The 12,340-nt window shown below is 33.8% G+C and overlaps 1 protein-coding gene across 4 annotated transcripts in view; it reads left to right on the forward strand.

Annotated features, from left to right (window-relative positions):
• Ash1l (ASH1 like histone lysine methyltransferase) overlaps window positions 1–12,340 on the forward strand; it is a 176,492-nt gene that overhangs the window by 85,674 nt on the left and 78,478 nt on the right. For all 4 annotated transcript variants that reach the window (XM_071618365.1, XM_027920755.2, XM_071618367.1 and 1 more), the window contains one exon: window positions 6,034–6,778. In XM_071618365.1, the coding sequence (XP_071474466.1) occupies window positions 6,034–6,778 (745 nt within the window). The remainder of the gene's footprint in view (window positions 1–6,033; window positions 6,779–12,340) is intronic.

Here is a 12,340-nt window from a genome sequence, read left to right on the forward strand (position 1 = left end):
ATTAAAAAAATAATCTAAAATATTCCTGATTTCATTAAGGAAATCAAAATTAAAAATCTTTAGGCAATTTGAACTCAAAACCCAGTAGTTTTAATAAAAAATTCTGTCAACCACTTAAGGAAAAAATAATAATTACATACAAATTTTTTCACAAAATATGGAGCTTTTTCAGGTTCATTTTATGAGGTCAATATTTCCCATATTGCCCTAGCAAAAGTGTTACAAGAATACACCAGACTAGTAATTTCTGAATGTGGATGCAAAAAATTATCAAATGGAATCCAGTATTAAAAAGTGGATAATATACTACACTATAACCAAGTGAGTTTATTTCAAGAATACAAAGTTAAACATTTTGTTTTGTTTTGTACTGAGAGTTGAACCCAAGGGCACTTAACCACTGAGCCACATCCCCAGCCCTTTTTTAAAGTCGGGGGTCTTGCTGAGTTGCTTAGGGGCTCGGTAAGTTGCTAAGGCTTGCTTTGAACTTGCAATCCTCCTGCCTCAGCCTCCAGAGCCACTAGGATTACAGGTATACGCCACCACTCCCAGCTCCAATGTTTGGTTAACATTGAGAAATCAAGTAACATTTTTTTTTTTTCTGAATTTAACAGGAAATAAGAAAAATCACATAATTTTTAAGTAGATTTATAAAATGCATTTGACAATATTTAAAACTTAAGAAGAAAAATAGTAATAGACTAGAATTTTCTCAGCCTGATAAAGTATAGCTACAGAAGAACCTACAGTTTACCTAATACTTACTTAATGGTGAAAGACTGTTTTCCCCTTGTGATTGGGAACAAGGTAAAGATTGCCACTACTCTCATCACTTATATTCAACATTTTAACAAAGTCCTAACCATTGCAATAAAGTAATAAAAAGAAATTCTTAAGTTTTATACAGATAGGAAAGAAAGAAGGAAAGGAGTCAAATAAATGAGTTTAACAGGATTTCTGTGAGTTTAAGCTGAATATATACAAATCATTGTATTGCTATATCGGATCAGTGAACAGTTATAGAATCAAATATAAACAAAATAACAATTATAATTCTATTAAAAGCCATGAAAAACTTAAGGATCAATCTGGCAAAATATGTACATTATCTGTATAATAAAAAGTACATGCAGTTTTTGATAAAGAATAAGTAATGGAGAGAGATGTTGGATCACTGCTTGGAAGATTCAGTGCTGTTAAGATGTGAGTTTTCTCCCAATCTGTAAATTCAGTGGGTTCTGAATAAAATCAGGATTTTTATATAAATTGACAAGTTGATTTGTATAGAAATGTATGGGTCCTAAAAATACCAAACACTTTCACATTTTTGAGAAACAAAATTGGAGATTTCCACTAACTGATATCAAAACTTATTTATAAAGCTATACTAATCAAGACAGTGTGACAGTGGTTTAAGTATACACATGTCATTCAGTGGAACAATATAGTCCCAAAACAGATACTCCTATGTATATTTTGACTTTCAGTTGATTTTTGACAAATACGACTATTTCAATTGGGTAAGGATAGTCTTTTCAAAAAATAGTGCTGTAAACTAGTTATCTTAATGGGAAAAAGGGATTATTGACTGCTTATCTCATACCATGTATAAAATTTAATTTGATATTGTTCTTACAATCTCTGAAGTTTCTGAAACTGTAAAATGTTTAGAAGAAAACATAGGAGAAAATCTTCATGACCTTATAATATTCAGAGATTTCTTAAATAGTACAAAATATAAGGACCTTACAAGAAATTTTATTTTATAAAATTTTAAAACTTTGTCATTCAAAAAACATTTAAAAAGTAATGTAAAAGCGAACTAGAGAGTGAAAGAAACCACTAAAGATAATCAGCAAAAATTTTGGATAGAATCTTCTCATAAAGAATGCTGATGAGGCCATGGAATGTAGATCATCGGTAGTACTTTTGCCTAGAATGCTTAAGGTGTCCTGGGTTTGATCCCCATTAAGGATGAGAGTGGGGAGGGACAATTTTGCCAATAAATGAAGTCATGAAAACATGTTCAACATCAGGGGAGTGCAAATTAAATCTGTTACAAGTCATTATTTCTACCCTGTAACAATGATGAAAATTTTTAAAAAGCAACAAAAACTGATAATACAACTCAAAGTTATATTATCATACAAAGAAATATGTGATTAGAAACAGTAAAAAGGGAATATAGAAATGAAGGAATCTCAAAATGGTGCTATGTGAATAAAGCCAGACACTAGAGTACATACTCATGTCTTGCTATGTACATGAAATCCTAAAGAAACAAATTGCATCCATAGTAAGAGAAAGCACATCTAGTAGTTTTTACCCCCTTCTTTGATTACGATTGTGGGATGGAATGATGATCTATGGAAAGGGGACAGAGAACTTTTTAGGGAAATGTGTTCATTGTAGTGGAGACAACATGCTTATCAAAACTCCTTAAATTTATATATAAAAGGGATATGTTTAATCTCACCACATTGAAATTAATTAAAAATAAAACATATGCTACCCAGCCTTGTTTCCTAGACATCAAGAAAATTGGCAAGCCTGAATTTGAGAATATGTGAACAATTTAAAATATGAAGTGCTGCTTGGAATGGTGGTGCACACCTGTAATCCCAGCAGCTGCAGAGCCTGAGGAAGAGGATCATGGCATCAAAGCCAGCCTCGGCAACTTAGTGAGGCCCTACACATCTCGGGGACACCCTGTCTCTAAAATGAATTTAATGAATTTGACTACTCATTGCCTTTCCTATGGTCCAAACATTGTTTGAAAGTTATATGCATTAAACCACTAATTAGAATTATGATTAGTGTTATAACAGAAGAAAGTATCATGGCAGTTCTTAATAAGGGACCTAATTTAAGGTTGAGATCTGTTTGAGGGGGGAAGTCGTCCTTAATGAAGTCATATTCTCACTGTAAATTTTATGATTAATAGTAATTAAGCAGATGAATTTGTGGGAAAAGATTATTCCAGGCAGAGAGAACAATATGTTTAATGGCCTGAAGTTCAGAAAGAATTGAAGTTCTTTTGAGGAATTGAAGTTATTTATTTCAGAATTGATGGTTCTAAATAGAGTACTATTATAATAGAACTGAAGGAAATCATGGTAATAATTTGGAAGTTGTTTTTATTGATTAAAACACTCTTCTCTACCCGAATCAGTGTTGGGGATTGAACCCAAGGGCACTCAACTACCACTGAGCTACATCCTCAACACTTTATATAAGTTTTGAGATAAGGTCTTGTCTACTTGCTGAGGATGGCCTCAATCTTGGTGATCCTCCTACCTCAACCTCCTGAATCACTGCGATTACAAATGTGTATCACCATAGCCAACTGATAGGTTTTTTAAAGCATTTTTAAACATAAGTTGAAACTATAAAGGTTCTGGTTGTTTTTTTGTTTGTTTGTTTGTTTGTTTTTTTAAAGATCGCTCAGTCTGCCACATGAAGAATGATTTGTAGGGTGATGAGAGTACAAGTATAAAGAACAGGGTTCCACTTTCTATTTTTGATTGACAAATCACCCTAAATTTATATCAAACACTTATTATCTCAAATTTCTTGTGATCTCTCGTATAATTGTAACCAGATTGTGGCAAACTAAAGTTATTTCAAAGACCTCCTCATTCACATATCTGGTGGTTGATGTTTGCAATTGGTTATGAGTTGAGCTGTATCAATATTCAAGTGAAAGGGAAGTAGACTCTACTACTTGATAAGAGAAACTTCAAACGATTTATGTACACCTTTTAATAGCACCACAAGCAGTTAGGCTATTTCTTAAGGGGAGGAAGATATCATTAGCTTGATCCATGGTCATTGTAGTATAAAGTGTATTGTGTGTATATACAGATATGTAATAACAAATCCCATCAGTAGAACTATAATGCATCAATTAAAAAAAAAAATGGAGGGGCTGGGGTTGTAGCTCAGTGGTAGAGTGCTCACCTAGCATGTGTGAGGCACTGGGTTCAATTCTTAGCACTGTATAAAACTAAAAGATAAATGTGTTGTGTCCACCATCTACAACTTTTTAAAAAAATTTAAAGAATGGTTGTTTTGAAAAAAGTGGGACAAAAAGAAAGAAGAGTGGATAGATTCAGTGGGTCAACTAGCATGAGATTAAAATTTTATGATTTGTGGAAAGGAAAAGAATGGATAAAGTGGCCTGAATTTCTATATCCAAATTCCTGCCACATGATTTGTGGTCAGTATTTACCGTTTGAATGGTTGGATTTATGGTATCTTCCACTGGTTTAGGGACTCTGGAGGAGAGAAGTAAGATGTAAATATGAGTTTAAGAATTCTGTGGACATGAAAAAAATACAAAATTAGAAGAAAGGTGTATTAGAGATCAGGAGACATCTGAACAGAGGATAGATAGTTAAATGCATTTCCAAAGAGAGTATAGCATGATAATATAGAGCCTTTAGAAACTATAACATTTAAGATTGGGAAGAAGGAAGAGGTCCTTTTTTCATTCTAGAAATTTTTAGATAAAACTGAAAATTGGTATGAATATTATAGATGAAAGTTTGAAAACTGTTATTTGAACGTTACTGATAATTTGAAGAAAATTTCATTGTTGTCTTCATGAGATAGGCATCTAGAATGACTAGAATTATTAAAAGGAGTATCTAGAATAGTAACACTGAACAAAAAATTTTCAGTTTTTGATGGACCTTATTTTATTCACTTATTTATATACAGTACTGTTTGAAGTCATTGATAAATTCATTGATTAGAGAAATATGACCTATGATCATTAGTGGTATGGCAACATACAGAGTGGCTTCTTCAGAGGAGTTGGGCACAGTGGCACACGCCTGTTAATGCCAGCCACACAGGAGGCTGAAATAGGAGGAATATGAGTTCAAGGCCAGCCTGAGTAACTTAGTGACATCCTGCCTCAAAAAAGAAAATTTTAAAAGGACAGAGGATTTGGCTCAATGGTAGAGTGGCTTGCCTAGTGCCCGCCAAGCCCTATATGTAATCACCAGTTCCATTTATTTAAAAAAAAAAAAAAAGGGGGGGGTGTACTGAGTGATCTTAGAACAAAGATTACAAAATCTTTGGGCTCCTAATAGTTTATTTAGTATCACTTATTTCTTACAATGTTTCCTTTAACATGTATTCATTTTAAATAGATAATGCAAATGTTTTATCTATTCCAATTTTAAAACTTTTCCCAAAAAGTTGATGTCCCTCCCAGTCCTTTGCACTTGAATCCAGCACTATTCTAGAAATATAATCTATAATTAAAGTTTAGATCTTTATCCCATATTTAACTGTTAGTTCCTTGACAAGCCTTCATTTTTAAAAAATTATAATTTATTTCTGACCCTCATCTCATAGAATTCTTGTTGTCATTGTTGTGGTACTGGGGATTGAACCCAAAGGCACTTTCCTACTGAGTCACATTACTAGCGCCTTTTTAAATTTTTAAATTTTGAAACAGGATCTCACTAAGTTACTTAGGGCTTTGCTAATTTGGCTGAGGCTTACCTTCAACTTTTGATTCTCCTGCTTCAGCATTCCAATTGGTTGGGATTACAGGTGTGCACTACCATGTCTTCATTTTTAAATTTTAAGAATTGTTAAAATCCACATATTATTGAGGATACCTGGGTCAATTTTATTTTATTTTATTTTGGGTACTGAGTATTGAACCCAGAGGCACTTTTATTGCTGAACTACATTCCTGGCCGTTTTATTTTTTTATTTTGAGACTGTCTCACTGAGTTGCTTAGGGCTTTGGTAAGTTGCTGAGGTTGTCCTTGAACATTTGATCCTAATGCGTCAGCCTACTGAGTCAATAGAATTGCAGGCATGCATCACCACACCTGGCTATAATTTTTATTTTAATATGCTTATTTGAATCAAGAAAATAAACTTAGCTGTGAAATATAAATTCATGTGGTATTACCATGTTTATTCTTGGAAGATGAAAGCACTGTTACTTGTCTAATATCAGTGTAATAAGTTTAGACTTTTGTCTGTGTGATTTGTTGTGTTTTTTAGTAAATGGAGTTCCATCCCGAAGTCCAAGATTGGTTGCTCCAGTGGATGACTCTGTGGATAGTCTGCTACAGCGGATGGTACAACATGAGGACCAAGAGCCCATGGAAAAAAATATTGATGCTGTAATTGCAACTGCTTCTGTACCACCTTCCTCCAGTCCAGGCCATATCCATAGCAAGGAACGAACCGTGGGAAAATCAGATAGTCTTCTAGTGCCTGCAGTCCCAAGTGACTCTTGCAGTAACAGCATCTCACTCCTTTCTGAGAAGTTGACAACAAGCACCTGTTCCCCTCATCATATCAAGAGAAGTGTAGTAGAAGCTATGCAGCGCCAAGCTCGGAAAATGTGCAATTATGACAAAATCTTGGCCACCAAGAAAAACTTGGACCATGTCAATAAAATTTTAAAAGCCAAAAAACTTCAAAGGCAGGCCAGGACAGGGAATAACTTTGTGAAACGCAGACCAGGCCGACCTCGGAAGTGTCCCCTCCAGGCTGTGGTATCAATGCAAGCATTCCAGGCTGCCCAGTTTGTCAGCCCAGAATTGAATGAAGGTGAAGAAGGATTAGCATTGCATCTCAGTCCTGATACAGTCACCGATGTTATTGAGGCTGTTGTTCAGAGTGTAAATCTGAATGCAGAACATAAGAAGGGATTAAAGAGGAAAAACTGGCTGTTGGAAGAACCGACCCGGAAAAAGCAGAAGCCATTACCAGAGGAAGAAGAGCAAGATAATAATAAAAGGTAACTTTATTTAAAGTATTATAAGTAGAGCAAACTTGCATTGTAAAAATCTAATGTACCTACATGAGTGTGTTATTCTGGTAATTTTGAAATATTTCTTTTTACTGTGTAAGACCTGCTCTTGTATCACACTGTTATATTATGCTATCTTCTATGTGCTCTCAACTTTTTGTCCAATAATCTATTTTTAAATCTTCCAGCATGTTAATTTTACTTTCTTCATAGTATCCTTTTTATATACTTTACTTTTTACCAAAAGATATAGAGCAGAAAGCAGAAATCACCAAACATAATCCTTTTGTTGTATATCCCAACAGATCCTTTATTATTTTCCTGAACGTACATTTGATGTTTCGGTTGTTTTTGTTTTGGATTGGTTTTATATGCTGAGGATTGAACCTAGTGACTCATGTATTGTCTGATAAAGTTTGCATTTTGGTAGTGTTAAATACATTCATAGTATTATGTAATCTTTACCACTATCCATCTCTAACTCTTTTCATTCATTCACGCAAAAGTCAATCTGTATCCATTAAATAAAAACTTCATCTTCTCCCCTTTGGCCAGCACCATGGGTTGACCAACCCAAGTTTATATAATGTAATACTACTGTGAAAATGTTTGATGAACAAAAGATCTATTTGAGACCCTGCATACAGTCCTTTATGATAATTGTATTTTCAGTTTTTTGAAGAACTGCCATACTATTTTCCATAGCATCATACTATTGTTCATTCCTCCCAACAGTGTATTTCAGTTACCTCACATCTTTACAGATACTTATTTTCTGGCTTTTTGATAGTGGCTGTCCTAATGGGTATATGATAGTATCTCAATGAATTTTATGTTTGCATTTCTCTATTAATATTGTTGAACATTTTGTGCTTATTCTTTTGTGCAAATTTTTTAATTAGGTTGTTTTTTATTATTGAGTTTTAAATTTCTCAATATTCTGGATATTTTTTTCTTATTAGATATATGTTTTGTAATATTTCCACATTCTGTCTTGGTTGCCATTTTATGTCTTTTTACTATAATGATACTGGTTTTCAGTGTACAAAATTTTCTGATATTTCCAAAGTCCAACCTATCTGTATTTGCTACAAAGATATGGTAATCAATTGTGGTGCTAGAATATAATATAGACATAGTCTAGACCAATGAAATAGACGAGAGCACAGAAATAAGTTTTTGCATATATGGTCAAATGATTTTTGACAGAGATGTCAAAACTGCTCAGTGGGGAAAAGACAGGTTTTTCAGTAAATGATGCAAGAAAAACTGGAAATCCAAATGTAAAATAATGAAATTAGATGTTTACCACCATATGTGAAGTTTAACTCAAGATAGATCAAAGATCTAAATTTAAGACCTAAAAAAAACACAACAATAAAATCTTAGAAGAAAATAGTTTGTAAAAACATTGGTTTTGGCATTGATTATTTCACATTTTTAAATGAATCGATACAACATTCACCATTTTTAAGTGGCTTTTTAATGTAATGTAACATAAATACGTATATTTGTGTGGTAATAGCATGGTATGTGAGTTGCTATAAACGAAATCCCGGACTTTACAGATGCCATGTAAATGCTCTACTACTTTACTACTTCTACATCCCCAGTGTTTAATTCTTATTTATATTCTCTGTCTTCTGCATGAATGAATCATGTTTAGAGAGGTTTTTTTTGTTTTGTTTTGTTTTGGCCATTCTCTATGCATACATCTTGACAAAATATTTTATTTTCTCCCTATGTTGCCCATGCTTATCTCTCAAGGGCTCAAGTGATCCTCTCTCCCTCCCTCAGCTTGGACTATAGGTGTGCACCATCGCAATCATCATCTTTTTTTTTTTTTTCCCCTCCTAGAGAATGTGTGTGTGATTTTTTTTTTCCCCCCCAAGAACATGCTGGTAATTCAGTGAAAACTAATAGTTTACTCATTCAAAAGTAAAGTGTCAGCTAGGTACAGTGGCGCATGTTTTATAATCCCAGTGACTTGGGAGGATGAGGTATAAAGAATACACGTTCAAAGCCAGCCTTCGAAACTTAGCAAGGCCCTTGGCAACTTAGCAAAACCCTGTCTCAAAATAAAAAAACAAAAAGGGTGGGAATGTGACTCAGTGGCTAAATGCCCCTGGGATCAATCCCTAGCACCAACAAGTTTTTTTCAAAAAAAATAATAAAGTCTCATTTAATACATGTATATCCTTCTCTACCTTGTACTGTGCGTTTACAGAATATGTACACCTGCAAAACTGTTATTTAATATAAATGGTAATAAACTAAACATTCATTTTTTATAACTTTAACTTTTTTCCCCAACTTACTGGGATTGAACTCGGAGCCTCATGGATGCTAGGCAAGCACTCTACTACTGAGTTATGCCTATTATAACTTAAGAGATCTTTTATAATAAGTACATTTAGAATGACCTTAGTCCATGGTAAGATCATTTCATAATTTACTTAATTATTTTCTTTGAATGGGCTATGTCTTCTCTTTTTAATATTTAGCTTTTGAACCTCAGATGAAATTTACTTTGTGTTAGATATGACTTAGAGATTTAATTATCTTCTCAGATATTTAAATGGTACTCCTACCATCATTTATTGATGAATTTATCCTTTCCTTATTTGCTATAACTTTGTCATACAATTTTTTTCTAGATTTGAATCTTTTTTTTCTTCTTTCTTTTTTTATTTGTTCTCTTTAGTTACTCATGACAGTAAAGTATATTTTGACATATTTATACAAACAAGGAGTACATCTTATTCTAATTACGATCCCAGTCTCGTAGTTGTACATGATGTGGAAATTCACTGTAGTGTATTTATGTATGTACATAGGAAAGTTAAGTGAGAGGAGTCTTAGAAAAATTTTGTTCTGAGTCTTTTCTGATATCACTATAATACTATCTCAATTACTGAAACTTTAAAACACCTATGAGTAGAATGATTTCTGCCTTCAAAGTAGTTAGAGACATTGTGACCTTTCGCTTTAGGAAGATTCACCTTAAAAATAAGATTCAAAGAATCCGTTTTAGTTCAGATTAACCTTTTGTTGCAGGAAATTCTGGTATCATAATCAGTGACATTAAACACACACACATATTTCCACAAATTGTGTTCTGGTACTCAAGATGATTATGAAGGGAAAGATATAATTTCTGCCCTTGATTATATAGGAAAGAATATCACATAGTGAATTCCTAGAGACAGCAAACTTTTTTTTTTTTTTTTTTTTTACTTTTCATTGAAGCCTATGTGTTCTTGTTAAATCATAGGTATTTGTTCATTTATTAATTCTGTAATTTTTTATTTAAAGATTATTGTATGTGCTTGGGGTTGGATACAGTGATGAACAAATATAAATACTTTGCCTATGTTTGTGGATTTTATAGTTCACAGCCTTAAAGAAGGATTACTTGGAATTATGAATGTAAATGATACAGTCAATTGGCCTAGTTTCCCTGAGAAAATGGTGACATAAGCTAAAAATCTGAATATCTGTTATTTAAATTAATAAGTCCAGGGCTAACATTTTAGGGTGAATATTTTAAGGAAGTGAATTCAAGTAGTTTTCTTGTTGTTTGGTTTGGATTTTTTGTTTTGTTGGGGGTTTTGTTGTTATTGTTTTGGCCAAAACAGAGTAAAACAAAAAGAATGGTCTAAAATGAATCTAGTTAACGGCCAGATTATGCCAAAAGCCTCATGTGCTACGATAAAGATTTTGGTAAGTATTGTTAATGCTAACAAACCACAATACAGAGGAATAATTTAATAGTTATGAACCTTGCTCTGTGCTCAGAAAAAAAAAATTATAATCAAATCATGTTTCTGAAAAGAAATAGGTGAATTTTAAAACACCACCCTTCCCTAGGGCTTTTACAATTTTATTTTTGGTACTAAGGGTTTAACCCAGAGACACTTTACCATGTGAGCAACATCCCCTATTTTCTATTTTAAGAGAGGGTCTCACAAGTTGCTTTAGGGACCTGCTAGTTGCTGAAGCTGATCTTGAGCTTGCTGTCTTTCTTTCTCAGCCTCCAAAGTCAGTAGCTGAGATTACAGGCATGTGCTACCATGTCCAGCTTCTATACGAACTCTTGAACTCAGATGAGTACTCCAAATTTTTTCTAGTGTTTACTTCCATTTAAATTTTTGGTTATCTTGCTTCTTTGAGCCCCTAAGAAAGTTAGCAGGAACCTCTCTCAAAATGAAAAGTTGAGCACAGTGGCGCAACCCCAGCATCTCCAGAGGTTAAGCCAACCTCAGCAAAGGCAAGGACTAAGCAACTCAGTGAAACCCTGCCTCTAAATAAAATATAAAATAGGGCGGGGTTGGGGGGTGAGGGATATGGCTTAGTTGGTAGAGTGCTTGCCTTGCATTCACAAGGCCCTGGGTTCAATTCCCAGCACCACAGGGAGAGGAAAAATAGGACTGGGGACCTGGCTCAGTGGAAGATTGATCCCCCTGAGTTCAATCCCTGGCAACACCACCCCTTCCCCCTATACCCCCCAAAAAAAAACCAGGCATGATGGCACACATCTGTAATCCCAGCAGCTCTGGAGGCTGAGGCCAGAGGATGGAGAATTCAAAGCCAGCCTCAGCAATTTTAAGGAGTCCCTAAGCCACTTAGCAAAACCTATCTCAAAATAAATATAAAAGACCTGGGGGGCTGGGGCTATAGCTCAGTTGGTAGAGTGCTTGCCTCATATGTACAAGGCCCTGGGTTCAATCCCCACCACAAAAAAAAAAAAGAAAGAAAGAAAAAAGGGGAAAAAAAAGAAAGGGATTAAGTGCCCCTGGGTACCAGGAAAAAACAAACAAACAAATAAACAAAAATTTAAAAAGGACTGGAGATTCAATCCCCAGTAAAAAGGAAGGAAATTGAATTTGATACTGCATTTTGTAACTGCTAAACTAATTAAATTCTAGTTTCTGATTTTGTGGATTCCTTGGGTTTTTCTATACAGACAATTGTGTGAGATGTGAGAAGAGTTAGTTTGTGACTTTATCCATTCCAATCTTTTTTTTCTTTTTGTCTTTTATGTAAGAGTCAGGAAAAAAATCTAGAAAACTTCCTGCTGTGTCATTGCTTAGGTCCCCATGTTATATTAGTCTTTTTGCTTATGTGTATTTTGTATGTGATTTCTACTGAATGATAAGTGGTAGTATATCTATTTATTTTTCTTTCAACCAGAATTTCCTTTCATTTTTCATAAGATGTTTTTGCTCAATTTGGAATTCTTTTTATCAGGCTCCCCCCCACGACCACCTTCTAGCTTCATTGTTTCAGACATAAGATGGTTTATTCTTTTTATATCTCTTTTTATAATAGTGTCCTCCACCAACTTTTTTATCACTAGTTTTCAGTAAGTTTATCATTATATGCCTTATTTTTTCATTTGTTTTCTATCTTGCTTGTTTTGAACTTTGTTTATATTTTTTATCAAATTGGGAAATTTTTTTAGCCAGACTCATTATTTTTTATTGTGTACTTGTTTACTTTGAATGTTTCAACCTTGTGTGTTCAGATTTTATTGTTTTTTCCTTAATT

The sequence above is a fragment of the Marmota flaviventris genome, chromosome 10 (genome assembly GCF_047511675.1).
Source record: "Marmota flaviventris isolate mMarFla1 chromosome 10, mMarFla1.hap1, whole genome shotgun sequence".
Taxonomy (NCBI): domain Eukaryota; kingdom Metazoa; phylum Chordata; class Mammalia; order Rodentia; family Sciuridae; genus Marmota; species Marmota flaviventris.